The sequence below is a fragment of the Ceratotherium simum genome, chromosome 21, assembly GCF_057802395.1.
Source record: "Ceratotherium simum simum isolate JZ-2026a chromosome 21, ASM5780239v1, whole genome shotgun sequence".
Lineage (NCBI taxonomy): Eukaryota > Metazoa > Chordata > Mammalia > Perissodactyla > Rhinocerotidae > Ceratotherium > Ceratotherium simum.
The window spans coordinates 8,834,064-8,860,365 of NC_141920.1; the positions used below are offsets into that span (position 1 = coordinate 8,834,064).

General features: G+C 40.1%; 1 protein-coding gene across 1 annotated transcript in view; it reads left to right on the forward strand.

Moving 5' to 3' along the window:
• BCAS1 (brain enriched myelin associated protein 1) overlaps positions 1-26,302 on the forward strand; it is a 109,699-nt gene that overhangs the window by 40,874 nt on the left and 42,523 nt on the right. Inside the window, exons 5-6 of the mRNA XM_014787328.2 lie at positions 17,740-17,898; positions 18,849-18,893. Of these exons, the coding sequence (XP_014642814.2) occupies positions 17,740-17,898; positions 18,849-18,893 (204 nt within the window). The remainder of the gene's footprint in view (positions 1-17,739; positions 17,899-18,848; positions 18,894-26,302) is intronic.

The following is a 26,302-nucleotide window of genomic DNA, read 5'->3' on the forward strand; positions in this document are numbered from 1 at the left end:
TCACTGAAACATCAAAACTTACAAGAGAATTCCTTTGTCTTTACCATTTACAGGTGAAGAAATCAAAGCTTGAGAGAAACCAAGTCACTTACTCCAAGTTACGCAGCTAAAAACGAATTTCCCATCTCTAAAGCTCATACTTCTCATGCTCAATGTTATGTTTTTATCAATTATTTGAAACTTGTGCAGTCGGGTTGCAACTATGCAAAATGGAGTATTAATTTGAGGAAGTCCTATTCAAAAGTGTTAATCTGTGCAAAAATAGAAATACCAAGTTAATCTCAAATTAAAAATAAAAAAAGCGTCACCTAATTCCAACATTAGAAGGCCAAGTGAATTATAAACTGTGTTTTTTGTTTTGTTCTGTTTCCCTTATGGCCAGAAGGCCATGCCATTTCAACTGGTGAAGAGAACCATCCACCCAAAAGGCTTTGTGGGTATGGAGGGGAAATCCATCTTAAATTATGCAGGTTTAGGAGTAAGCAAGGTTTTCGGCTATAACACTATAATTTTAATGAATTGTATGCATTTAGCACTAAGAAACATTTGTATGAAATGTCTCTGCTCTCACAGCAGCAGAGGTGATGTGCAAGTGTTAGGAGCCTGAGTGACGTGGGTATGAATTCAGATTCTACCACTTACTAGGTATGGGGTAGAGTGAAATAACAATAATTGCCTCGCTTTTCCATAATTCGTTATTCCTAGGCTGTGTAGTAAGCATTTTGCATACCTTATCTGCTTTGATTCTTTGTAGCAACACAAGCTAGATATTTTTATTGCCATTTAGCCGATGAGGAAACTGAGGCTCAGAGAGTTAAGTTACTTGCCCAAGGCCACACAGCTAAATTAGTGGCAGGGCCAGAATCAAGACCTGTCAGTCACCAAAGCCTGTTACACTCAGGCATTTCAAAACCTTGTGTTTTCATCCACAAAAGGAAGACACTGCCTGCCCTGGGGGCAACTGTGAGGATAGAAGATGATATAAGTAATCAGTAGTAATGATAAAACCATATATTTTCTAAATTGTCAGATACTTAGAAATTGAAAATTATGAAATAGATCAAATGGCCTTCCAGCATAGTGGAGTTTGAGTAGTATATCATTTAGGGTGCCTTTGGCTGCAAGTAAAATAAAAAAGCCACCTGATCAACAGTGGCTTAGTTAATGAGGAGAAACATATTGTTTCTTGTATATAATAAGAATTCTAGCAATAGGGAGGTTTAGGTTGGTTCAGCATCTTCACAGCCCCAGGATGCATCAGTCTTTCTTCTCCAGCATCCTCTGTGTATTGGCCTGGTTCACAGGTGTGGCCTCTTGTGGGTTTAAGCTGGCTATCAAGGTTCCAGGTACCGTATATTGTCATAATGTCCTATCGAATGAAAGAGGAGTTTCCTAAGATTTACCCATTGGCAAAACTGAGTCACACATTTGTGTTGAGGAACAAGGGAGGCTTGGAAAGTTTCTTCAGGAGAAGGCAGGCTCTGCCAGCAAAGATGATGCCACAAATAGAAACCAGATACAGTCGTGTGTCGCTTAACGACGGGGACACGCTCTGAGAAACGCGTTGTTACATGATTTCGTCGTTGTGCAAACAGCATAGAGTGTACTTACACAAACCTAGACGGTACAGCCTTCTACGCACCTAGGCTCTGTGGTACTGATCTATGGGACACTGTCCTATATGTGGTCTGTCATTGATTGAAACCTCATTATGCAGTGGGAGACTACATTTTTTCTTTCCAAATTTCTATCAGGATATCCTTAAGTGAATGGAGCTAAAGTATCCCCCTATGGTAACTTATTTGACTGTTCTCATTGCACTAGCTTTCTAACTTGACTAAGACCCACAGTAAGAAATAGATTTTATATCTTGACCTACTATACATGCATATACATGAAGCAAAGAATTCACAAAATAGTAGTATTCTTACATCATGGAACACATGCTGGTATTTTCTATTCTATTTTGTTTGATGTTTTTTAATGCTGATTTTGACCCACTAAATTATTTTCCAATCCACCAGTACTGAAGTCTGAAAAACTATATTCTACATAATCACCCTTTTCATATATGGAGACAATGATCTTGAGGGATGTGACTGTTTCTTATGCAATAGGTTATTCCCAATGCCTAGCACGTGTTGGCATGCAGTAATGTTTGTTAGATGAACCTGACAAGAATGAAGATGGTACACATCGTGTTACGACTTTTCAAAGAATGTTAGAGTATATTATTGCAATCTTATTATCAGCTCTGCCTAACACAACTTTAAATAGAAAATGATTTCAGAATATATTCCCATATAGATGTAGAATCATATGTCTATACCATTTATTTGATATTTTTAATTCAGTGTTTTACATGTTATCGTGTTAATCATGGTTGACATATCAAGTGAACTGTGTTTTGCAATGAATTTGCAAAGAAAAGTTTGAGTTAACTTTCCCCTTGGTGTTCTCCAGTCTGATTCCCTCCCTCCAAGGTTATAATTACAGCCCTCATTTACGGAGCGTTTGCTCCCTGACAGAGAGGTGGAGTAACTTGCATGAGATCACATGGCTAGAAAGCAGCAGAGCTGGAGTTTGTCACCAGTGTCCACACGCTGAGCCACTGTGCCTGTAAGTTTAAAAAGAGGGAACACTTTGAACATTTTGAAACATCTTATATCTTTTTAAAATTTCTAAAGATAGTACTTCCCAAACTGACATTCTGTGGACCCATCAGTCCAGCAAGATTGGCCTAGAAATAGGGCTTTACCACCATATAGTTTGGAAAATACTCCTTGCTTTATAGTCTCTCCTGAAGATTCACGGTGGACCTCAGCCTGCTAAAGGTTCTGAGAAATCCTGCAGCAAGCATGCTGGCTTCACTTTGTTTAACTGTTTCTCACGCTTAACTGTCCATGTAACTATTAGCTGTCTAACCAGTGAGCATCTCTTCCAGTGGTTCTTCTAGAAAATTCTGGGCTACGCATGTAGACCAAGGTTGAAAAATAGCCTCTTGTAGGATGCATCAAACCGCAGATAGGTTTTCTTTGACCTACACGGTATTTTAAATAATACTGACAATATTTTTAAATTGACAAAGTTCAACGATATTTTAAAATTATGAGATTTCAATACAATTCCATATTTCTGGAAAATGGGAAGTTTTGTCTTATATTCCCAGATGAGATGTGACTTGTGACCGCCTCTTGAGATGGGCATTCGCTCTCCAGTTCACCCAAGTCCCCACCCATCCCTACAGCATGTCGCTTGTCCTTCATTATAACATGTGCATGGTTATCTTCTTGTGGTAGAGTTGAGAGTAAAGGAAAATATTTCCATCACAACACCTTACTTCCTTTATAGTACTTACGACAATTGGAAGCTATTTAGGTGACCATCTGCTTAATAAACTGTAAATCCAGCCTGACAGTCAATCTGTTGGCAGGTGTTGAACAATAAATAGGAGGCAGGAATAATTTCACTTATTCATTTAACAAACATCCAAGTGCTTTCTTCTCGCCGGGAATGATTTTAGGGTGGATAGAACGACGTACCTCATGGGAGCTTTCATACTACTGGAGAGACCAACAATAAACAAGAAAATAAACAAACAATAGTTCTAGTGTATAAAAAGGACTATGAATGAAATAAACAGAGTTTTGAGATAGAAAGTAGCATGGGGAGGAGGCTGATAATTAGCATTGGATAGGGGTTAGGGTAGGAAAGGAATCTGGTCTAATCTAAAAATTCAGGGTAAAGGATGTGACTTTTTTTTTCTTTTTCTGCACAAGGCCAAACCATTCTTCGAAAGTCTGCAGCCTAATTTTGGCAGCATTCAAAACAGTTTTCTCACTGTTGGGAAGTGTTTGTTAAGCATTTGACAAACACGAGCTAGGCTATGAGTTATTAGCGTTTGTATTTTGAAGTAGTTTTTTTTTTTTAATGTGAGATATTTTTACTCTAATAAACGTGAAATGCCATTCTCGGTCTGGAGGTTGTACATATTGGAACTAATCATGGAACAGAAGAATCTTCACAAATCCTTTTGCCCAATGTGACCTGGGAATCACTCTCTACCCACAGCAAATGTGTTTTTCCATTTTATATCGTACATAGTGGACTTTATTTAAGAGTGTGCCCATTCATGTGTCCCTAGGAATACCCCCAAAGAAATGACTGCTGCCAAAAAAAAAAAAAAAAAAAAAGAAGCAAGAAAAGAACATTTTGTTGCTTAATTCTCTACCCACACTTCACTTGCCATTGGAATTCAAGTTGACAAATTCACTTACCCCTCAAGTGGAGGAGTTGCTGGGAGACAAAATGGAAAATCCTTATTTATAGGAAGCAAGTGTGAATTGCTTTCTTTGATAGATTTCTTTCCACCCTCTACCTATGACTGCAACGAGCACCTGGTTTATTTAATCTTTTAAATATAACGTCTCTGCATCAGTCAATACCATGGATTAATGAGGTTCTACCTTTTAAAGGTGCTCTGTGAGACTTCTGCTGCCAAGATATGAGATGAGCGTTTAATATCCTGAGGTTATGTCTACAGGGTATTAAAACAGGTGGTGATCTAATGATTTATAATAAAGAGAATCATACTGGATAATTGGGCCAACTTAGCTCGATTCAGTTAGTATAAGCAGCTAAAATTAACAATATTGCCTCTCTTCTTTCAAAAAGAGGAGGAAAAATGGATAAGTGGAGCATTTTTAGATCTGTGTCAGGCAACTTAAATTCCCCTCTTAGAAAACATGCCAAAAGACAATGGAAATCTAGATTTTACGTTTCAATATTTTTATGTTATTTTATTGGCCTCTGAAGTCTGATAATTTCTTAATCAACTACTTGGATCACTAGGAAGCTTCTTTCGATCAGGGTACTTTGGCAGTACACAATTTTAAAGTCTTAAAACACTCATGCTTTTTGAATGAGCAATTCAACATCTAGGAATTTATTGAGAAAATGAGCAAAATTTTATCCACAAGCCTTTTTTTTTTTTTTTTTTTACATTCCGGCATTGTCTATAAGAGAAAAGTTGGAAAGATCTAAAAGACCAGTTGGAGGGTTTTTGTACTGATTATGGTATACCCTTATGCTGGACATTATAAACTAGGATGACATCAAAATGGAATCATTGACATGTGGAGACAGTCATAATGTAATGTTAATTAAGAAGAGTGGATTTCAAAATAGTATATACAGAATGATCCCTTTTGGGTAAAAATGGTGTCTGGCCGCGTGTCCACACGTATTCATCCTTTCACCCAAAGAGAGGTGTGAAATGAAAAACTGCACGTTGTTAGTAGTAGTTTCTTTCAGTAATGAGATAATGGGTGCATTTTATATTTTTACTCTTTGCTCATCTATATTTTCTCTTTTTTTAATAAAAGGAGCAAGTATAGCAAATGCCTAGCTAAGTAAACAAAAGAAAATACTACAATCTAGGTCATTTCCTGCTTCCTCCACTAGACTGTGCTATGAGGCTCCAGGCACCCTGAGTTGTAGGAGAAATTGCAATAGGCTGCCAGTAACAGCTTCCACAAGAGGTGATTTTTCACTTACAACAATTCCCGAACTGTGCAATCCAGAGCCAGCGTGGCAATTCCTTGTTCAGAAATAACACTGGCTTTTAAAATATACTTAAAGCTAGTGTGTACTCATCTCCAGTAGGAGATCGGAAAGAGAAATTTTGTTGTGGATGGACAGTTTTTGAAGCCCTCTCATAATTGGCATTTCTTATGGTTATGCTATTTGTGTTCATTCCCTATTTTTGCCATAGGGTTAAAACGTATAAATTCATTTTTATCAGCTAATGTAAATTGGGAAGGAATAGTAGGAAAAATGAAAATACAAATTAGCTACAGTGATAGACCCTCGTTAGGTGGCTATGAGCTTTGTAGTGAAACAAAGGAAAAAAAATCCCTATCTGTTTAGGAAATTTCGAAGTTCCACAAAACATTTTTCGTAGACTTTGGTTTGGAATTCCTTTCTGTTTGTTATTAATTTGCTTTCCCTTCTGGGCAAATTGGAAGATAAATTCTATCTTCAAGAATTATCCAAATCCTATTTTTCTCCCTAAATCTGACAATGGCTCTATACAGGTGATGACGCTCTCCGAAGAAGAAAAGTAAAGACTAAATGATTGTCTGGAGACCATTGTTGCTAAGCAAATGATGACCTTCGTGCTGTGGGGCATCCAAGGGGATGAAACAGAACTTTTGCTTTTATCCCAGGCAGCATGTGGCTCAAATTTCTAACACATGGAAAGGAGTGGAGTAATGGGTTTCTGTACCGTTCAACGTTTTTCAGACAAATTTTCCCATGTTAAACTGTACGTTAGGCACTGATACTTGGTAAAAAGATTCAAAATGAAACCAGCACCATCAATGGGGAAATCTAGATGAGCTAGACATTCTTCACAAATTGTTCCACAGGAGACTTTTTTAGCCTTGATCGTTCTGCCCTAACTTATATTTTCACGTTGACAAGGTAGACCTTGCTTAAAGGAGGCTGAAACCCAGTTGACACTGGACGGTTGAAGGAAGGTGTCAGAAGCTCCGCGGGGGTTTATTATGGACAATCAAATTATGATGAGGCAGCATTATTTTTCAACACGACAAATTGTGGTCACTTAACCAGTGTTCCTGTCTGTTTACCCTTTGAAGCCAACGGAAAGGAAAAAAATATAGGCTTCTTCTGGACAGATGAAAAACAAGCTGACACCATGAACACCTGTTTGCTTAAAAGAAGTTTCCAGATATTTCCTGGAGAACGTTTGTGCTTCTGCCTAAAATTTCTGTTTTCTGAGAATGATCTGGAGGCCTGATGAGAACAGCAAAAATATATTTGTAGTTAAGGACAAAGATCCTACAAATAACCCGATATTTAAAGCATAGGTCACAAACTGGTCGCTTTGGGCTGGATCATCTTCCCAACTGTGTTTAGTTTGGGCCTCTGGATGTTTTTTAAAATTTGAAATTAGTCACCCACATTTTGCTTTAATTTTAATTTTTAATAGATAATACATTCACGTGGCTTAAAAAAAGAAATTATAAAATGGTATACTTGTCTATCAATGCCACCCCCAATAGATAATTACTGTTTGTATTTTTATTTTTTTTTTTTATTTTTTTTTATTTTTGGCTGTTTTAACAAAGAGTTATATATATATATATATATATATTTTTTATCCCTAAATAAGTCAGAGGGAGAAGGCCAAATACTGTTTGTATTTTTAAATGTATCCCTCAAGGGTTCCTTTGGGTGTACACAAGCAAATACAAGCGTAAATTCTTATTCCTTCTTTTTTACCCAGAGGTAATATACATTCTGTCTGTTTCATGCTTTTTTTTCAGTTGGGAGCACTACTTTCCACATCTGTACATTTTCCTCATTTGTAACACTTGCATGGTGTTCCCTTGAATAGATGTACCAAGATTTATTTAACCAGGACCCTATTAATAACATTTGGCCCATCTCCAAACATTTGCTATTCTCTCACTACAACAAATAACTTTGTGGATTTGTTATTTCACACATATGTGAATTGAGGTTAAGAATCAACTCTTAGGGGCTGGCCCGTTGGGGGAAGTGGCTAAGTACACGCACTCCACTGCGGCGGCCCGGGGTTCACCGGTTCAGATCCCGGGCACACACCGACGTACCGCTTGGCAGGCCATGCTGTGGTGGCGTCCCATATAAAGTGCAGGAAGATGGGTATGGATGTTAGCCCAGGGCCAGTCTTCCTCAGGAAAAAAAGAAAAGAGGAGGATTGGCAGATGTTAGCACAGGGCTGATCTTCCTCACAAGAAAAAAAAGAATCAACTCTTAGAAGTGGAATTGCTGGGTAAAAGAACATGTTCTTTTTTTAAAATTTTGGGGGCCAGCCCCAGTCGCCTAGTGGTTAAGTTCAGCACTCTCCACTTTGGCGACCCACTGGTTGCATCCCAGGTGCAGACCTATACCACTTGTCGGCAACCATGCTGTGGCGATGACCCACATGCAAAATAGAGGAAGACGGGCACAGATATTAACTCAGGGACAATCTTCCTCAGCAAAAAAAGAAAAAGTTGGTCGATAGTGCCAAAATTTCAGCCCTCCATCAGGACGGAATTAATTTACACTCTAATCAGCAATGTATGAGCGTGCCTGCTTCTCACCCCAGCTTCCCAACTGAGTGTTTTCAAGCATTTGGATTTTTTTACATGAAAGGAAAGACTGACTTCCGGATTTCAAGTCAAAATCACAAAAGCCTTCTCAATCCAAAACTATAAAAGATTTTTCCATGTCGTCTAGTATTTTTATCCATTTGGATTTTATCCTGGTAGAGGGTTGAGTTATGGCAGCAAGTTAATTGTTTTTTCAGATGGCCACGCTGTTTTCCCTACAGCTTTTACTAAATAATCCTTCTTCACTTTGATAGATTTGAGGGGTCATCTTTATCATACACTAAATTCCCATATGTCTTTGGGAAAAATGTGTTGCATGTGAATGGTGACCAAAACGGAAAAAAATAAATATAGCAGGGAAGAGGAATAGAGATGAGGGAAATCAAAATAGGAAAACTCCTGGTGAGAAGATGATGTTTGAGGGAGCACCTGAAGGAAGAGCGATGACTGAGGCCACGCAGTGTGCTGCTGAAAAGCTTTTTCCTCTGAAATCATTTGGGTCCTGGGATCAAATCCCAGCCCCGCTCTATGACAATAGGCAAGTTATCTGTTATCTTGATGCATCAATTTATTCATCAGTGAAAATTACAAATAGTACATACTTCATGGGATCATTATAAGAATTAAATGAGATCTTTTTAACTAGCTTAGCATTGGGCCTGGCACATAAAGGTTGGTCATTTTTATTATTATAATGGACATTTTTCCTTCTATTACACGTTCCTCAAAGAATTCATGGCTGCAAAATATTCCATCCTATGGTCATAGGTAAATTTCACAAGTTAATGCCACGTGCTGCTTTATTTATCTATTCCATAATTGTTAAACTTTTTAATGGTTCTTCATTCTTACTTGTCCAACATTATCCTATAATGCTGTCTTTTAACGTTTTAATCTTGAAATTATTGTAGATTCACATGCAGATGTAAGAAATAATATAAGGAAATCCCTTTATCCAGGGTCCCCCAATGGTAACATCTTGCAAAACTGTAGGACAATATCACAACCAGGATATTGACAGTGATACAATCCAATAGAGAACATTTCTATCATGACAAGGACGCCTCATGTTACCCTTTTGTAGGGACATCCACTTCCCTCCCACCTCCACTCTTTTTTTAACTTCTGACAACCACTCATCTGTTCTCTGTTTCTATAGTTCGGTCATTTCAAGAATGTTATATAAATAGAGTCATGCAGTATGTACCCTTTTGGGCTAGGATTTTTTCCTTCTACATAATCCTCTGGAGACTTATCCAGGTCATTGACCATATCTTTCCTTCATAGATATCATTCCTTTCCTTCTTTTTTTACTGCTGACTAGTATTCTGTGTTATGGATGTACTACAATTTGTTTAATCATTGATCCATGAAAAACATTTCGTTGTTTCCAGTTTGGGGCTATTACAAATAAAGTTTCTATAAACATTAATATATAGGTTTTTGTGTGAATATAAGTCTTCATTTTTCTGAGGAAAAAAATTCCAAGAGTACAATGGCTGGGTTGTATTGAAGTTGCATATTTAGTTCTTTTAGAAACTGTTAAATTTTTCCAGAGTGGCTGTACCATTTTACATTCCCACTAGCAATGTATGAGTGACCTAGTTTCTTGGCATCCTTGGCAGCATTTGATACTCGCACTGTTTTCTGCTTTAGCCATTCGGATAGGTGTTTGGTGCTATTGTGGACTTAATTTGTGTTTCCCTAATGGCTAAGGAAATTGAACATCTTTCATGTGCTTATTTGCCATCTATATATTCTCTTCAGTGAAAAGTCTCTTCATGTCTTTTGCCCATTCTCTAATTAGATTGTTGGAGTTTTTTTACTGTTGAGCTTCGAGAATTCTTTATATATTCTAGATACTAGTCCTTTATCAGATAAGTTATTTGCAAACACTTTCTCCCACTTTCTAGGTTGTTTTTCATCTTTTTAACACAATCTTTCACAAAGCAAAATCTTTTAATTTGGATGAAGACCAATTTATCATTTTTTCCTTTTTTTTTTTTTTTTTTGAGGAAGGATTGGCCCTGAGCTAACATCTGTTGCCAGTTTTCCTCTTTTTGCTTGAGGAAGAGTGGCTGAGCTAACATCGGTGCCCATCTTCCTCTATTTTTCATATGGGGCAGGTCGCCACCACAGCATGGCCTGATCAGTGGTGTGTAGGTCCATGCCCAGGATCCGAACCTGCGAACCCCGGGCCACCAAAGCAGAGTGCATGAACTTAACCAGTATGCCACCAAGCCAGCCCTTCATTTTTTCCTTTTATGGGGTGTGCTTTTGATATCAAGTCTAAGAATTCTTTGCTGTAGATCCCAGAAATTTTCTGTATTTTTTCTAAAACTTTTATATGTTACATTTTGAATTTAAGTCCGTGATTTATTTTGAGTTAATTTTTGGATAAGGTGTAAGACGTAGGTTAAGGTTCTTTTTTTTTCTCTCCCTTGGATGTCAAATTGTTCCTGAGCTTTTTGTTGAAAAGATGATCTTTCCTCCATTGAATTGCTTTTGCATCTTTGTCAAAAGTCAGTTGGCATATTTGTGTGGGTCTCTTGCTGGGTTCTCTATTCCGTCCCATTCACCTATGTGAATGCCTCCACCAATACCATATAGCCTTGCTTACTATAGCTATATAACAAGGCTTGAAATCAGGTAGACTGATTCCTTCTACTCTAGAATAATCTTGTCTATCTCTACAAAACATCTTGCTGGAATTTTGATAGGAGCTGCACTAAATCTGTATATCAACTTGGGAAGGATTGACATCTTTATTATGTTGAGTCTTCCAATCCATGAACATTGTATGTCTCTCCATTTATTTATATCTTCTTTAATTCCTTTCATCAGCATTGTATAGTTTTCAGCATATAAGTTGTGTACATGTTTTGTATTTCATTTTTTGTGCAATTATAAATGGTATTATATTTTTTCCAGTTTTATTGAGATATAGTTGACAATTATACAATTGGTAATTGACATTGTGTAAGTTTAAGATGTACAACGTGATGATTTGGTACATGTATATATTGTGAAATGATTACGACAGTAGGGTTAGTTAACACCTCCATCACCTCACATGATTACCATTTCTTTTTTGTGGTGAGAACACTTAAGATATACTCCCTTAGAAACTTCCAAATATACAATACAGTATTGTTAGCTATAGTCACCATGCCGTGCATTAGATCCCCAGAACTTACTCATCTACTAACTGATGTTTGTACCCTTTGACTGATATCTCCCCATTTCCTCTACCCCCTAGTCCCTGGCAACCACTTTTCTACTCTCTATTTCTATGAGTTCAGCTTTTTTTTTTTTTTTGAGGAAGATTGGCCCTGAGCTAACATCTGTTGCCAATCTTTCTCTTTTTCCTTTTTCTCCTGAAAGCCCCAGCACATAGTTGTATATCCTAGTTGTAAGTCCTTCTAGTTCTTCTATGTGGGATGCCACCTCAGCATGGTTTGATGAGCAGTGAGTAGGTCCATGCCCAGGATCTGAACCGGTGAGCCCCGGGCCACTGAAGCAGAACATGCAAACTTAACCACTATGCCACCAGGCCAGCCCTGAGCTTTTTAAAATTCCATATATAAGGGATATCATATAGAATTTGTCTTTCTCTGTCTAACTTATTTCACTTAGCATAATGCTCTCAAGGTCCATCCATGTTGTCACAAATGGCAAAATTACCTTCTTTCCCATGGCTGAATAATATTCCATTATATATCTATATTTAGATACAGATAAAGATATAGATATATATCACATCTTATTTACCCATTCATCTGTAGATAGACTCTTAGCTATCTTGCCTATAGGGAATAATCCTGCAATGAACATGGGAGTATAGATACCTCTTTGAAATTCTTATTTCGTTTCCTTTGGATATATACCCAGGAATGGGATTGCTTGATCATATGGTAGTTCTATGTTTAATTTTTTGAGGAGCCTTCTTACTGTTTTCCATAATGGCTGCACCAATTTACATTCCCTCCCTTTTCTCCACATCCTCACCAGCACTTGTTATCTCTTGCCTTTTTGACAATAGCCGTTCTAACAGGTGTGAGGTGATATCTCCTTGTGGGTTTGACTTGCATTTCTGTGGTGTTTGGCTGGTACAGAGCAGTTAATGTCTAAAAGTGTTCTATCTTGCTAGTCTGCCCCCTTCCTGGCCCTTTCGTTAGAAAGAGCAGGCTTTTTGAGAGACTTTGTTTCTGTCAGTTCCCATTGGTGTTTCCAGGTTGCTGGCTTCTTCAAATCCAAGTGTAGGATATATGAGGCCGAAAGAAAACCCAGGGAATTCACCACCTTGTTGTTCCTCAGGTCCCTCGCTGATCTGCCTTCTCCTCTCCACCTTTCACAGTCCTTTTGTGTTTGTGTTCTATATAATGTCGGGTATTTTCCATTGTGCTTAGTGGAAGGATAAGGAAAAGTACGCATTCTCCATCTTCCTGGAAAAAGAAGTCCTATGTTCTTTTTTAAAGCCAGTCTAAGTCTAAGAAAAATGTATTTCAAGAAAAGGGCTCAAGTTCAGGCTGAGAATTTCAATTTGAAAGGCTGTAAAACTCTCACTCAGGAAGAGCCCCAGGCAAACGAACACGTCCCTGCACTGAGCCAGCAGGTCTTGTCATCCCTTAACTGCCATCCACGTCTTGAGACAGTGCTGCACCCAGGAAATCAGGGAAGAGAGGACAGCGTCTTCAGATGGCTGCAGAGGACGCCACGGGGCAGAGGAGAACATTGGAGGGCTCCTCTACTCCTGGAGTTCTGTCGACTGTGTCTCCTCCAGTCAGAGTTCTTTCTCCTGGGTGAAGAAGCACTCATAGTTCCCTCCCTTGCTCGGAGGATATCCATCATGGCAGGTTTTCCCTGAAGGCAACCTAGACCCATGGGGTCTGCCTGACATTCTCCCAATTCATTTCCCTTTCAGTTGACTTCACTGTATCCCATTTTATTTCCAGGAAGTTTAGTAAACTTTCCCCGTGTGGTTAGCCCTGGGATCACAGAGAAGAATCATTGCCTCTTGCTCTCCTTAGGAAACACCTAGTCTGGGAGGAGGGGGTGACCCAGACGCAGACCCTTCCCTTCACTGTACTGAGCACTGGGAGCCCAGGGGCTGTGAGACCAGAGTCGCTCAGAGCAGCTGACCCAGCCTGGAGTTCTGGGGGTGCTGTTCAGGGGGGCTTCCCCACCCCCACACAACTTCTTAGAGGACTTCACTCACTGTCTAAAGTAGCAGCACCCTGGTGGCCCTCTGTTTCCTCATTGTCATTTTCTCTCTTGCTGTGTTCACCGCCTCAGTCACATGTTACATTTATTGGTTTATCTGTATTTGGGGGGGGTGGGGGTTGTTTTTCTGCTCTGCTAGAATTTCACCTCCTTGAGAACAAGAACTGTGTCTGTCTCATTCACTGCTATTTTCCCAGTGCCTAGATCGGTGTGAGGCACCTGGCAGATCTTTGATAAATAGCTTGTTTCCTAACCCTTCATGATGTCATAGGCAGATCCCAAACCTTGCAGTGGTTCAATAGTCCAGCTCCGCCCAATTTTAAAGCTTCAATTTCATATGCATTTTAACACTCCTCCCAGTTCCTTCTGGAACCAAGCTCTGACGTGGCCATGGCCTGAGGTACTTGCATTCTGGAAGGAGCAGGATTTGCTCTTTTACGTCTTCTCCTGCCCTCAGGTGTGTGAGCTCAGGGAGGAGGGATTGAGGGAAAAGAGCTCTGGTCTACTTACCTTCCTGGAGCTGTTGTCCTCTCTTGACTGTCCATATTTTTTCCACCGTGGGCATCCACGTGATGTCTCTCTCCTCCCAGTGGGGTCTGGGCATGAGCTTTGCTTTAAAAAACCTCCCAGGTGATTCTAATCCAGCAGAGCTGAGAGTCAGAGGGCTGGTGGAATGCACTTACCTTTTTATCAGAGCTCTTGTCTCTCTCCACCGGCCTTTATCCAGCACGAGACTGTAAGCACCTAGAAGAGAGGAACACATCTGATTCATCTTGTTAAATCTCGCGGGGCTCACTGTAGTGCTCAGTAGTTTAAATAACAATAATAGCTAACATTTATCGAATGCTCACTGTGTGCTACACACGGTTCTAAATTCTGTATATGGGTTATCCCCTTTACTCCCCCAAAACCTCTGAAAGGCAGATGCTATTTGTTACCCTCCTTTTCCAAATGAGCACACCAAGGCACAGACGGTAGGGAACACGCACGGGGTTGCACTAGTAGGAATGGGGGAGCAGGGAGTGCAGTCAGGGCCGGCTGGCTCCAGGGCCCGTGCTAATACTCTGTGGCCTCTGCACAGTGGTGCAAAGTCAGAATTCCCCCACGTCATTATTGAAGGAAGATGAGTCGATGAATAGATGCAAATAAATAACTTTTTCTTAGGCAACACCTTAATCAGACCAAGTGGGGTATTTCTCAATTAGATTTATATCTTGTCCCACTTTCAAAATGGCTCATCTTTAAAACACTTGTTCAATTATTTTTATTTTAAATTTTATTTTTACACAGCTTCCCCTAAGCAAAAATATCCATAGTGCCAAAGGTTTGATACTAGAAATATGTTTCTAATGTACATTAAAAGAATAACCTCGTGTGTACACGTGAGTGTGTGTGTGTGTGTACCACCTAAAATAAAAAAACAAAATCACCTTGCCTGCAGGTATGCCAGCACTCACCTGTTATAGACAGAATTTCCCACCATCCTTCTTGTCAACCAACCTAACAACCTGCATCTGAATTATACCTTGGAATTATAAAAAGTTCAACTCACATTAGAAATAGTTCATATTAGAACCTGTTTTTTAGATTTTATTTATTTATTTTTTCCCTCCAAAGCCCCAGTAGATTGTTGTATGTCATAGCTGCACATCCTTCTGGTTGCTGAATGTGGGACGCGGCCTCAGCATGGCCGGAGAAGCGGTGCGTCCGTGCGCGCCCGGGATCCGAGCCCAGGCCGCCAGCAGCGGAGTGCGTGCACTTAACCGCTAAGCCACGGGGCCGGCCCAAGAACCTGTTTTTTAAAAGTGCATCTCTTCCAAAGCAAAACACTTTGTGCCTGGAATTAACTAGAAAACCTAACAAGCTTGTTAAGGCCCCAGCTTTATCTGCTTTTGGTTTTATGAAGTTCCAGCTCTTTATGAGGCATTTCACAAGAAGCACCTCTCCATTTACAAAGAGTCCTCGGGCTTAATGAAACTCTTGTGGAATACATGTATGATTATTGCCTTTTAAAATATTACCCAAATGTGTTTACGTATTTTCATAGCTGTTCCACAGAAGCCCCATTTGTAATGCAGACTCTTCCAGCCTGGGCTTTGGCATTAGACTGGTCTATGCATATAACCTCTGTGTCAAGTGAGCATGGAGAACAGGGGTATAGACACTCAGCAAAGGGAATACGTTACCACGGATGGTGTGACCTAGACAGACTTCAGTGGCAGAACGTAGACTCACGCCCAAGCCTGAAGAATGGATGGGTTTGAAGTGACCTGGCTTCTGAAGAGAGAAGATAGAAGGCAGAGAAGAGAGCATGATGTATACAAAGGTTCATGGAGAAGAATTTACACATTATCCACTCATCCCTTCAACAAGTGTTTCTCACAAATCTACTTGTTAGAACTCCCTATGAGGAAACAAAGGGTTTCCCTCCCATGTCCTCTAAGTAGAGGGGAGGGGAGATGATATGGAGATGAAGGCAGAACCCCAAGGCCTTGGGATGAAGGAAAGGACTACAGAGGAGTGGCAGACTCACTGAAGAGGGAAGAGGATGCTCAGAGCAGGAGGTAAGAGTTGGAGGGTCAGCTCTCCCTCACTCTACCCACCTCCGGACCAAGCTCCCCCGCCATAAATCCACAGCCGCCATGTACAGAGCTGCCTGCTCTGGATGTGTTTTATGTATCATCCGCCACCTCTACCAATGAACCAAACAGCTTTTCAGATCCAAAGACATACCTAGAGGACCTTCCTAGTGAAATCTTCCGTTTTTTTTTTTTTCAAGAATATTTATAAAGTTATAAAATTTGCATACCTCTTTACCCAGAAATTTCACTTCTGAGAATTTACCCAAAGGAAATATAAATGCACTTGATTGATTAAAAATATGTGTAGGATGTCCATTTTAATATCGCTTATAACATGCTAGGTATAAAATCATAAACACCATAAATGCCCATCAATAAGTATATCAGACAACAAAAAATGTTACAACTGGATAGTGGAATACCACGTGAGATATAAAGAGGGATGCAGATCTAGCTGTACTGCAACAGGAAGATGTCTGTGCTCCTTTGTTATGTGAAAAAAGCGAGTCGATACAGATAGCACCATCCCATTTATATAAAATTTATTTACATCCATTCATCTATTAAGTAGTCAAATGATACATATTTATTGAATGCCTGCTGTGGGCATCCCTGTTCTAGATAATAGAGAAATAGCAGTGAGCAAAGTAGATGTACTCCTGTCTTTGTCGAGCCCACAGTCTAGCGGGGGTATGAGGAAAGGAGCAGATGTTGAGCAAGTAAGGAAAAAGGTTGGAATAGCTAAGATGGAAAAGGGCAAAGTACAATGATAGAGATGATAGCGAGGGGAGGAGAGATGACACTTAAGACTTGAAGAATGAATGGAAATTACCCACAGGCAGACAGAGGGGAAGAGTGTTCCCGACAGAAAGCCTTGAGCTTGGAAATAGCTTGTGGTATGTTTGAGAAACTCAGAGAAAGGTGGCCAGAGAGGATGGAGTGAAGGAGAGAGTGTTCCACAGAGGTTGGAAATGTAGACATGGGCCAGACCGTGTAAGACATTGAAGAACCCGTATCGGAGTTTGGACCTGATTCCAAGGGCCGTAGGAAGCCATGGAAAGGTGGTAAGGAGTGGGGGGATGGGCTTTGCTGAATAAATAATGGGTTGAAGTGGCCAAGAGCCCAAGCAGGGAGGGCAGGGGGCTATTGTAGTCATGAGGTGGAGAGATGACCCTGGCTCAGCTCAGGGTCATGGGAGTGGGAGAAGGGGAATGGAGGACAAGTTCAGAATGCATCCTACCCTCCAGGGTGAGTTAGAGGAGAAAATCAGTCCCTATGTCACGTTCTCTGCACCCATAAACTCCGGGGTCCTGACAATGGAATTATTATTTTTAAATATAAGTACTTTTTTTTAGTTGATATGATTCACCATTGTGGAGATTGTGGGAAATCTAATAGATACGTCTCTGGGGATCACGTACAAATCATTAGACTAGGAGACCACAAAGACGGAAAGTATTGGCATCATCCACAACGTCTTCGCAGAATTGGGAGAAAAGGGTTTTTGTTTGGAATGTAACTTGCACTGCTGTGTTTGTTACCCTCTGGCTCCAAACAATGTCTCTCCAGCTAACGGCAAACGCTGAATATGTTAGAGAGAGGGGGAGGGGAGGGAAGAGGAACTCGCATAAGCTCCTGATTGTTCTACACACCCGTGGGCAGAAGAAGTATGGCTGGAATTAGAGGGCAAGGGAGAAAGGGGTGCGAAGCAAAAATATTACTTTGAGTCCACATTCAACAAGTTGCAACTGTGAAAACTGTTTTGCTCCTAGGACGTAGTTGACGGCAAGGGAAAGGAAGGACAGGAAATCACAACAGTGAGTTACTCGGTCCCGGGGGACCCAGAAGAACTGGAGACTGCAAAGGAGGACCCCCAGACAACAAATATAACAGAGAATAATAATTCCATCATGAGCTTCTTTAAAACACTGGTAAGTAGTGTCCTTTCTTTTCTCCTCAACTCTATTGCTCAAAAGTTTTGTTAGTTCTACGAATAACGCCTATGTGAATGTTATTGTACTGAATGGGGTACCATCATGATGCAGCTTGAACATTGGAGAATGGGGACAAGATGCGTTTTATCAAGGCGTTGTGTTACCCCAGGCTTTCAATGAGGGAGCCTTCAGAGTTGGGAACCATGATACGAACAGTAGGTGCCCAAACTGTGGAATGAGCTGTTGTAACGGAACTCTATTGCAATTGGATGGTCATCAACCATAAAAATAATTGGAAAATACCTCCTCAAGTTGTTGACTGATCAAAGCAGTTTTGTCACTCAAATGGCAAATAAAACTGGAGAAATCACTTTCTATCTTGTTGCATCTAAATCTACCGTTTTAATTGGATGGAGGCAGAAACCCATGTCTTGAATTGCATGCTCATCTCTGATTCCTGAGGGCAGAGCCCACGGCCTGACACATGCTGGACACTCAACTAAGGGCTGACTGAATGAATGCATAATTAAGCAGACAGCTCCAAGTGTGTCTGGGCTATTTCCAAAGACCAAGACTAACTTCAAAAGATAAAACCAAAAAGTCAATAGAATGTACCACAAACACCAAAGGGTTGTGCATTTGTTTGGATTAGTGGCAGAACTGATGGAAAGTCTGTGGCCTTCCAGGTGACAATTCTGAATGTGGTCAAACTCTTGGTGACTGCATAAGATCTGATGCATTTTATTACAAAATTTTAATTTTTGTTAACTTTTTTATACTGAGGTATTACCCAGAAGTCCATGGGTTTCTACTGTACTAAAAAGACTTCTGATGACATTCTTAATCTGTATAGTGAACTGGACCACCCTAAAAAACTATGTATCTATGAAATAAAATCACGCTAAAGAGCTATGATTTTTAACATTTTGTTTCCTCAAACTTTTAAGGTTTCACCTAACAAAGCTGAAACAAAGAAGGATCTGGAAGACACGGTAGGTAGTTTGAAGTGTTTTTACATTTGGGTTCGTGTATAGAATTGGATTTGGATTTGTGTCGGCTTCTTTGTTTCTTGAATTTTGTATGTGTATGTGTTTATACACATACACACATATACATATTTAGCAATTTAATAGTGCCATTAGATGGTCTTTAAAATGTTTCATTTACGTTAATGCTATTTCGATGAAAATTTTAGTGGGAGGCTTGAAATCTATGCCAATTCTGGCTAAATAATGTTGCCATAAGCAATTTCTTATATAGAATAAGAACAGAATGCTAATAATTTTATGTCATCTTAGTCTTTTTAGTTGTGTGTAGAGAGACCCAGGGAATATAGTAAAAAGTAGCCACTGGAAATGAGGAAGAAGTGAGACTCAATTTAAAGTAGAAGTGAGCTGCTATATTTTTGGCTTTTAGAAAATGTGTTCTTTGTTTTTCACGTAATTTGAAAAAAATAAATCTCCATGGCAAAGGCAATTGTTTGGTGACGTGAAAGCATCCCCAGGGGACATTTGCCAGATGAAGGAACGTGTGTAAGAGTGAGGGTGTCCTAGAAAGCCTAAATTTTTTCACTGTCAGCCTAGAAATTCAGCCAACTCCCCTCAAAATAAATTTTGTGTGGAACGACTACTTTCTAGAGATGTTTTCCCTTTACACTTGACAGAATTGATTCTCTCTAGAGGAACACATGGTTTAAATTTCACAGGAATCGCAAGGAAGTTTAACTTGGTGACAGATAAGTGTCTTGCGTCCTTCTTTTAAGAAGTGAAAGTGCTTTGAAAAGACACTGGGACCAAATGAATGGCTGGGCCAGCCCGATACATCTGCTTCCCATATTTGAAGGGGCTAAGTTGTGACAAGGATCCTAGAATTTGTCTCAGAAGACCTGTGTGTGAGCTCCGGTCCTGCTGCTTGATAGCTGTGTGATCCTTACCTGTCTGAACCCAAATCTTCACAACTGTAAAATTGGGACGATACAAATTCTATCTCCCCAACCCCAGGATTGAATGAAGGTGTGTCAATGCCTGGGAAACCATGGAGCTCTATTCAAATGTAGGTGATTTCTATTTTCATAATCACTGCAAGACAGATTGAACGCCATGATTACATTCGTATTGTATTGATTGGTTCCTCTGGAATTTTCTTCTTCCATTGAAAAAAATATACATCTAAGGCATCTACAAGTGTTTTCCTATAAAATTATTCATTTGCTACAAGGCAGCTAGGGTCAAGTTCAATGAATTGTTGGATCCAAATGTTTCTCTTTGGGTTCTGTGTCTGGCATTGTTTCAAGTCACGTAGTCAGCACAAAAGGTTATCAACAGTGGGGTACGTTGGTGTGTTGTGTGGCTTCCCAAGTGACCTGATGCACTCATTCTCTTTAGCTGCTCATGCACCAAGCCTCTTCCCCCACCTAGAATGTGGTCCCAACTGACTATCTCCAGCTGGTAAAATCTCATTGCCCTGCCCAGAGACCAGTGGGGTCACTGCTAGTGGAGCTGGCTCTCAAAGGAGGGTTTTGTGAATGTAGGCTGTCCATGACACCCACAAACAGACCTCTTTCTACAAACCTGGTTCTCACACCTTGCCTTTTAAACATCTTTTCTACTGAAGTTCTTAGATTCACACTTTTGAAATGTCTATAGGATTTGTCTGTCTTCACATTTGGCCCTGGGCGATTTTTAGCATGCTACACGCCCCACACAAAATCCCCTGCTATTTGTAACTCGAGTCAACAATTCTGAATGGTTGTAGCTGGGCTATTTCAGTTCCAATCTCCCCCCACTTTGTCTCAGTAGACTGGCTCATACTAGAAACTTCTTTTTCCTGGGAGATCTGCCTATCTAGAAGTCAGTTGAAATTTTTGTGGTTGGTGCTCCTTCCCTAAGGTTTCTAATATGAATAAAAGGAGATTGGCTTGAGAATGAGAGCCACTCAGCGGCAGTATTTGCCTTGACTCAGGATCCAAAAATAAATCGTTTGTCAGGTATTTTTTTCTTTCCTATGTGACAATAGCATTTATGTATTTAAAATTATCAAGTAGGGACTGTATTATCTTTTTGATTTTTAAAATTTTTCGTCTGGATACTTTGTCATATAGACAGAGTTTAAATATCCTGTCATTGTCTTTAGCAAATGGAGTTGTGTTAATCTGGTCATTTAAATAGGTCGCCCTGTTGAAAATCAATGTGTACCTGAAATGAACTGTGAACATGCTCTTTAGCAAATCATCTTGGGGAGTTTAAAAAAGATAAACATTCATATGATGTCTTGTGGTTGGGGGATGGGGGTTATACACCAGCAGTTAATTGTCAAAGTGTTTTAATGCACCTAAAAACAACAGAAAAAATGGATTTTGTTTAAAAACAAAGTTCTAAGCTGTGACTGCTGTTGCCCAAAAGGCATCCAAAACGGAAAATGTCTGTGACAGACAAGCTGGGCCGAAGACAGCCGAGGCCCAGGCTAAAGGCACCAAGAAAAAGCATCTGCATAGCCCCAGGCTAGGACTCACCTTCAGAAAATTCTTTAGGCATAAGGTCTGTATCTTGTTAAACTAGGAGGGAAAAAAAGAACCCTGGTCTTCACCATATCATACCAGTGCCATTCCATATCCACCCAGCTCCACTTCAGTGAAGACAGAGCCTTGAGTGGCTGGGATCATTAAAAGGAAATTAAAGATTATATGAATCAAATTTCAGTGATTTTTAAAAAGTCTCCATAGTGGGGCTGGCCTGGTGGCATAGTGGTTAAGTTCCCATGCTCTGCTTCGGCAGCCCGGGGTTCACAGGTTCAGATCCCGGGTGTGGACCTACACACCACTCATCAAGATATGCAGTGGCAGTCATCCCACATGTAAAGTAGAGGAAGATGGGCACAGATGTTGGCCCAGAGACAATCTTCTGCAGCAAAAAAAAAAAAAAAAGAAATTCTCCATAGTTGTAAACATCTTAGACTAGTTTCTTCCTCGTGTGGACCAGGGTTCTGAAATTATTCTTCTAACCCAGTGTTTCCCAAATGTTGAAAGTATGCATGCCAACTTTCATCATTTTTGTCAGATATATGATTATTTACATGATATTTTTATATTGAAATTGACTCGTTTCCTACTTAAAGATATCTTTAAAAGAAACTTTATAATTACATCATACATGGAAAACCGGGATAATTTTTCATAAGAGGAAGGTAACTATTACTATGGCTAATAAAAAAAGGTATTCCATTCTAGCTAGCTCGTTTTTGTTACGCTCTGAATCTGCTGCCCTTTCTAGCTTTATTAAAAGGCAATTAACCAGCAGTAGGGAAATGTTCAAGACGCACCAGCACCACCCTGAGATTTTCTCCTGAATGTTCTTAGAAAGATTAAATGAGAATTGAAAAAGGAAAAGCACCTTCACTATTTTAATGTTATTTAATATCCAATCTCTGCACAACCTAAATTTACCTCTGCTACCACCAATGGTACACTTTCTATATTTTGGGAAATACTTTTCTAACCTCCAGATAACAATTTTATCTTTCTGTGGTCTGTTGCATCCATCCCCAGGATTAACTAAACTCATACTGAACCCAAATAAAAGCCCAGGCAGAACCAAACAATGAATGAAGGCAGAGCAAATTCTATCTCCGTAGGGACAGTGAGGACATACAGATGTCAGTTTTGCAGATTTCACTCTTCCAGCGTCTAAAAAGATGCAGTGTTTGTCTGAAACCATCAATTAAAAGGATCCCTGAATTGGGCCAGCATGCTTGGAAATTTGTTTAAAATATCAACCATTCTCCACTAAGTTGAACGAACTTATTAAAAAACTTCCCCAACTGGATGTTATAGTCCCAGAATTGTGTATGCAAATAAAAGCTCCAAAGAAAGTTCTCATGGCAGAATCTATATTTGCATAAGCAAACTATGTTATGAAGCCAGCCTTCAATTTCCATACAGGCTCGTTTTTTGGTAAAGAGAGAAGAGGTTGGAGTGATAGATATTGCAATGGGGGAGGGGAAGTTAAAAAGTGGTACTACTGTATGTTGGAGACAATTTGGTAAGTGCTAGAGAAACATGTCCTAGATCTCCTACAAAGCAATCTAGCTGAAGTCCCAAATGGAGCTTCTGTGAACAGGGGGCCTTGAAAGTTTAAGTGTATGACCACCCCGCAACCAGATCTGCATTTCATTATGACTTCATTTCATGCACTGCAAAGTTTGATGTTTCCAGAATCTCTTCTCTCCCATAAGTGGACCACCCAAGTTCAATATTCCTAGGGCTTCCCCAAATCATTGGGCTCACGTCCTGCCAGTGAGTTGCATTTTGGGGTAGAATAGGATTCTGGAAATACTGGGAAGATGGAGAGGAAGTGTCCCTTTCTGGGATTCTGTAATACAGACACAGGACTTTAGGGTCTTGCCTTGAGTTACATTCAGTCTATTTTTTACGTAAAAGTAAAGTAAGTGGACAATTCCCAAACAGTCTTAATTCTCATTTATGCAGCAGTTTGGTAGATCTCGTTGGCGTTTACCTCCATGCCTGGGATAATTTATTTCTTTTCCCCATTTGATTTTTCTGTCATCCAAAAAGATAGGAAAATAGGGCCATTAACAGTGACCAGCCAGATTGTGTCAGTGAACCTCGTTGTGTGAGTATAGAAGGTGTGATACTCATCCTCCTTGATTTCATTGTCACCCAGGACAGAAAAGGAGAAATTCAAGCCAATTCAAGTATAAAACAGCATCTTCTAGTTTTTCTTTAAAAAAAAATACAATGGTTACCAATTCTGGTTAATTCCTAGGTTCATTTCTCTATATCTCAATTTTTCTTCCTATAAAATGAATTTTCTTAGTTTAAAAAAGTAGAGAAGCTTGGAATTAATAAATGAAATAAATTTACTGTTATAAATAATAAGGGTGTCGGCTTTCCTTTGCTGAATTTGAATCTTTTTTTCTTGGCTTAATTACATGCAATGCCTCAGCATCAAGCTTTTTCACACGTCCTTCAGACATTGGACATGACAACATGCACACAAGACAAGGCATTGTTTTAGAATGTTTTTGCCATGCCCAGAAATGCCCCTCTCCCCACTCAGATTTTCCTGATGCCTACCCTCTCTGTAAGGCAGCTACAATGTTAGCAGCTGGCTCGTGTGATTCATAAGCTCTGCCACACATTCACTGTTTTTTGGTTCTTGGTGTAATGTTTACATCTTACTAACACTTCCCTTCACCCACACCCAACTGTGAAAACCAGATGAAAACTTACATGGAAGAAGGTAAGGAATGTCATTTGATATGTGATCTCCAAATCTAATACATTAGAATACATTTCATAGGTACAGTTGCCCGACAAAATACAGGCACCCAGTTAAATTCAAATTTCAGATAAACAGCAAATAATTTTTAGTATAAATATAAGTATGTCCCAGGTAATATTTAGGTCCTACTTAGGCTAAAGAATTATTCTTTGTTGATCTGAACTTCCAATTGAACAGGGCATCCTGTATTCTCATCGTTGTTTGCTAAATCTGGCAACCCTATCCATGAGATTGACTCCAAAAGACACGGATAGAATTTTTGTAGTCTCCTGCATAATGCAGACAAGAGTATAAATTCAATTGATGCTGGCAGAACACCATTTGGGGCACTTCTTTGGGAAATGAGGAGATGGGTGGGCAGGGAGAGAAGAGACTAATGGTGGCCTATGACTCCATGGCCCAGTAAGGATGGGTAGATGGAAATATGACATGGCAGGATCCTGTGTGGGTCTGCCTCTCCGGTCCCTTTGATACAATTATTTAGTTAGTTAGTTAATGCCTATTTAGTACCAGACTAATTGGAGCTAGTGCCACACTGATGGGAGCTAGGGCTATAATGATGACCAAGACATAATAGCTCCTACCCTCAAGGATCCCATAGTCTGGCCAGGGAGATGCATAGTCAACAAACAATTATGCAAATATATTAGAGTTATATTACTATACATATAATAGAGTTACGTCCTTGTAATGTTTTTCAAGAGTCTCTGGGTATTTTCCTAGGGCAAAGAGAAGAGAATTGTTGAGTGTAGAAACTGCTGAGTGTAGATGTGTTTCTCAACCTTTTTCTCATTATCGCCTCCCCATCATGAAGCTTTTTTAGATATTTTCTCCCTAATTGCCCTTTCCATCATGACATTTTAATACAACAGATATATTGTATATCTGTTTATGTGCTGTGGCCCTTTGGAGGGCCATAGATGATGTTAATATCTAATTATTTTTCATAACATCCCCCCCCAAGAACGAGGGCAATGTCACCTCCCAACTCTCCTCCCATTGGAGATAATCTTGCTCTTGTTGCGAATGTGTAGTGTAGATGGTTCCATCCCTTGATGGGTAGACTAGCACAGGGAGTGGGGAGACCTTGGTTCGTTGGAGGCCGTGTGGTATAGAGTAGCTATTAAGAGTTTGGGTTTGGGTATCGGACTCCCTGGATTTTGATATCAACTCTGTCCCCTTATTAATGTGATCATGGGGAAGTTTTTTAACCACCTGGGACCAAAATTTCCCTAACTGTAAAATGAACGTGACAATTAGTTCCTTCCTCATAGGACTGTTAGAATATTCAGTCGCCTAGAACAGTGCCTGGCACTGTACCTTTTATTGTTATTATTAAATCAAAGCGAAAAGTTGGAAATTGTGTCTTGAAGAGGTGACTATGGTCCAGGAGAGGGGAGGCTGAGGGGGACAAAATGAAGTGGTAAAACCACCCAAGCCAGAGGCCTGTGATGATTAAGTAAACTGGACCTGGACCTGGCCCAGAGAAATTCTAGAACTCCAGAACCTGGGGGGCTTTTTTTGCAACCCCCCACGTGGCTTTGGCTGAGTAGTCTGAGCACATATGAAGGGGCAGCCGTGAGCTGGACAGAAACTCAGCATCTAGACTGTAAAAAGCTGAGCAACAGACTTTAAATCAAAACAGCATGTGGTCGTCAAGCATTTGAGCATCTGCTGTAATGACATTAACAGGATTAATGACTGACTTAAACCAGCCCCTTTCTTAGAAATGGAAAGGAGTCCAGCCCCAATCCCCCAGATTCTTGGTCCAAAACGGACCCCTGAGCAAATGGGGATTCTCCCAGGAAATCAGCAGGGGAGGTTGATGTTGGGAAGTGACCAAGCTTGGCCACTCCTTGCTCTTTCTGCCTCCCTCCCACTCCTCAGATCCTTGTCAACAGTGTCAGAGCATGCTGTTCCCTGTGCATGGAGCACCCTTCCTCCCTTCTCTAGTTAATTTCCAGTCACCCTTAGGTCATTTCCAATCACCCATCATCCCTTCCCTGGTTATCGTGACTGGATCTACTTCTCTGGTTTAGCTTTTTCTTTTTAGGCACCAAATCCTGCCCGGCCCCATGCCATAGCACTTATCACAGTTGAAG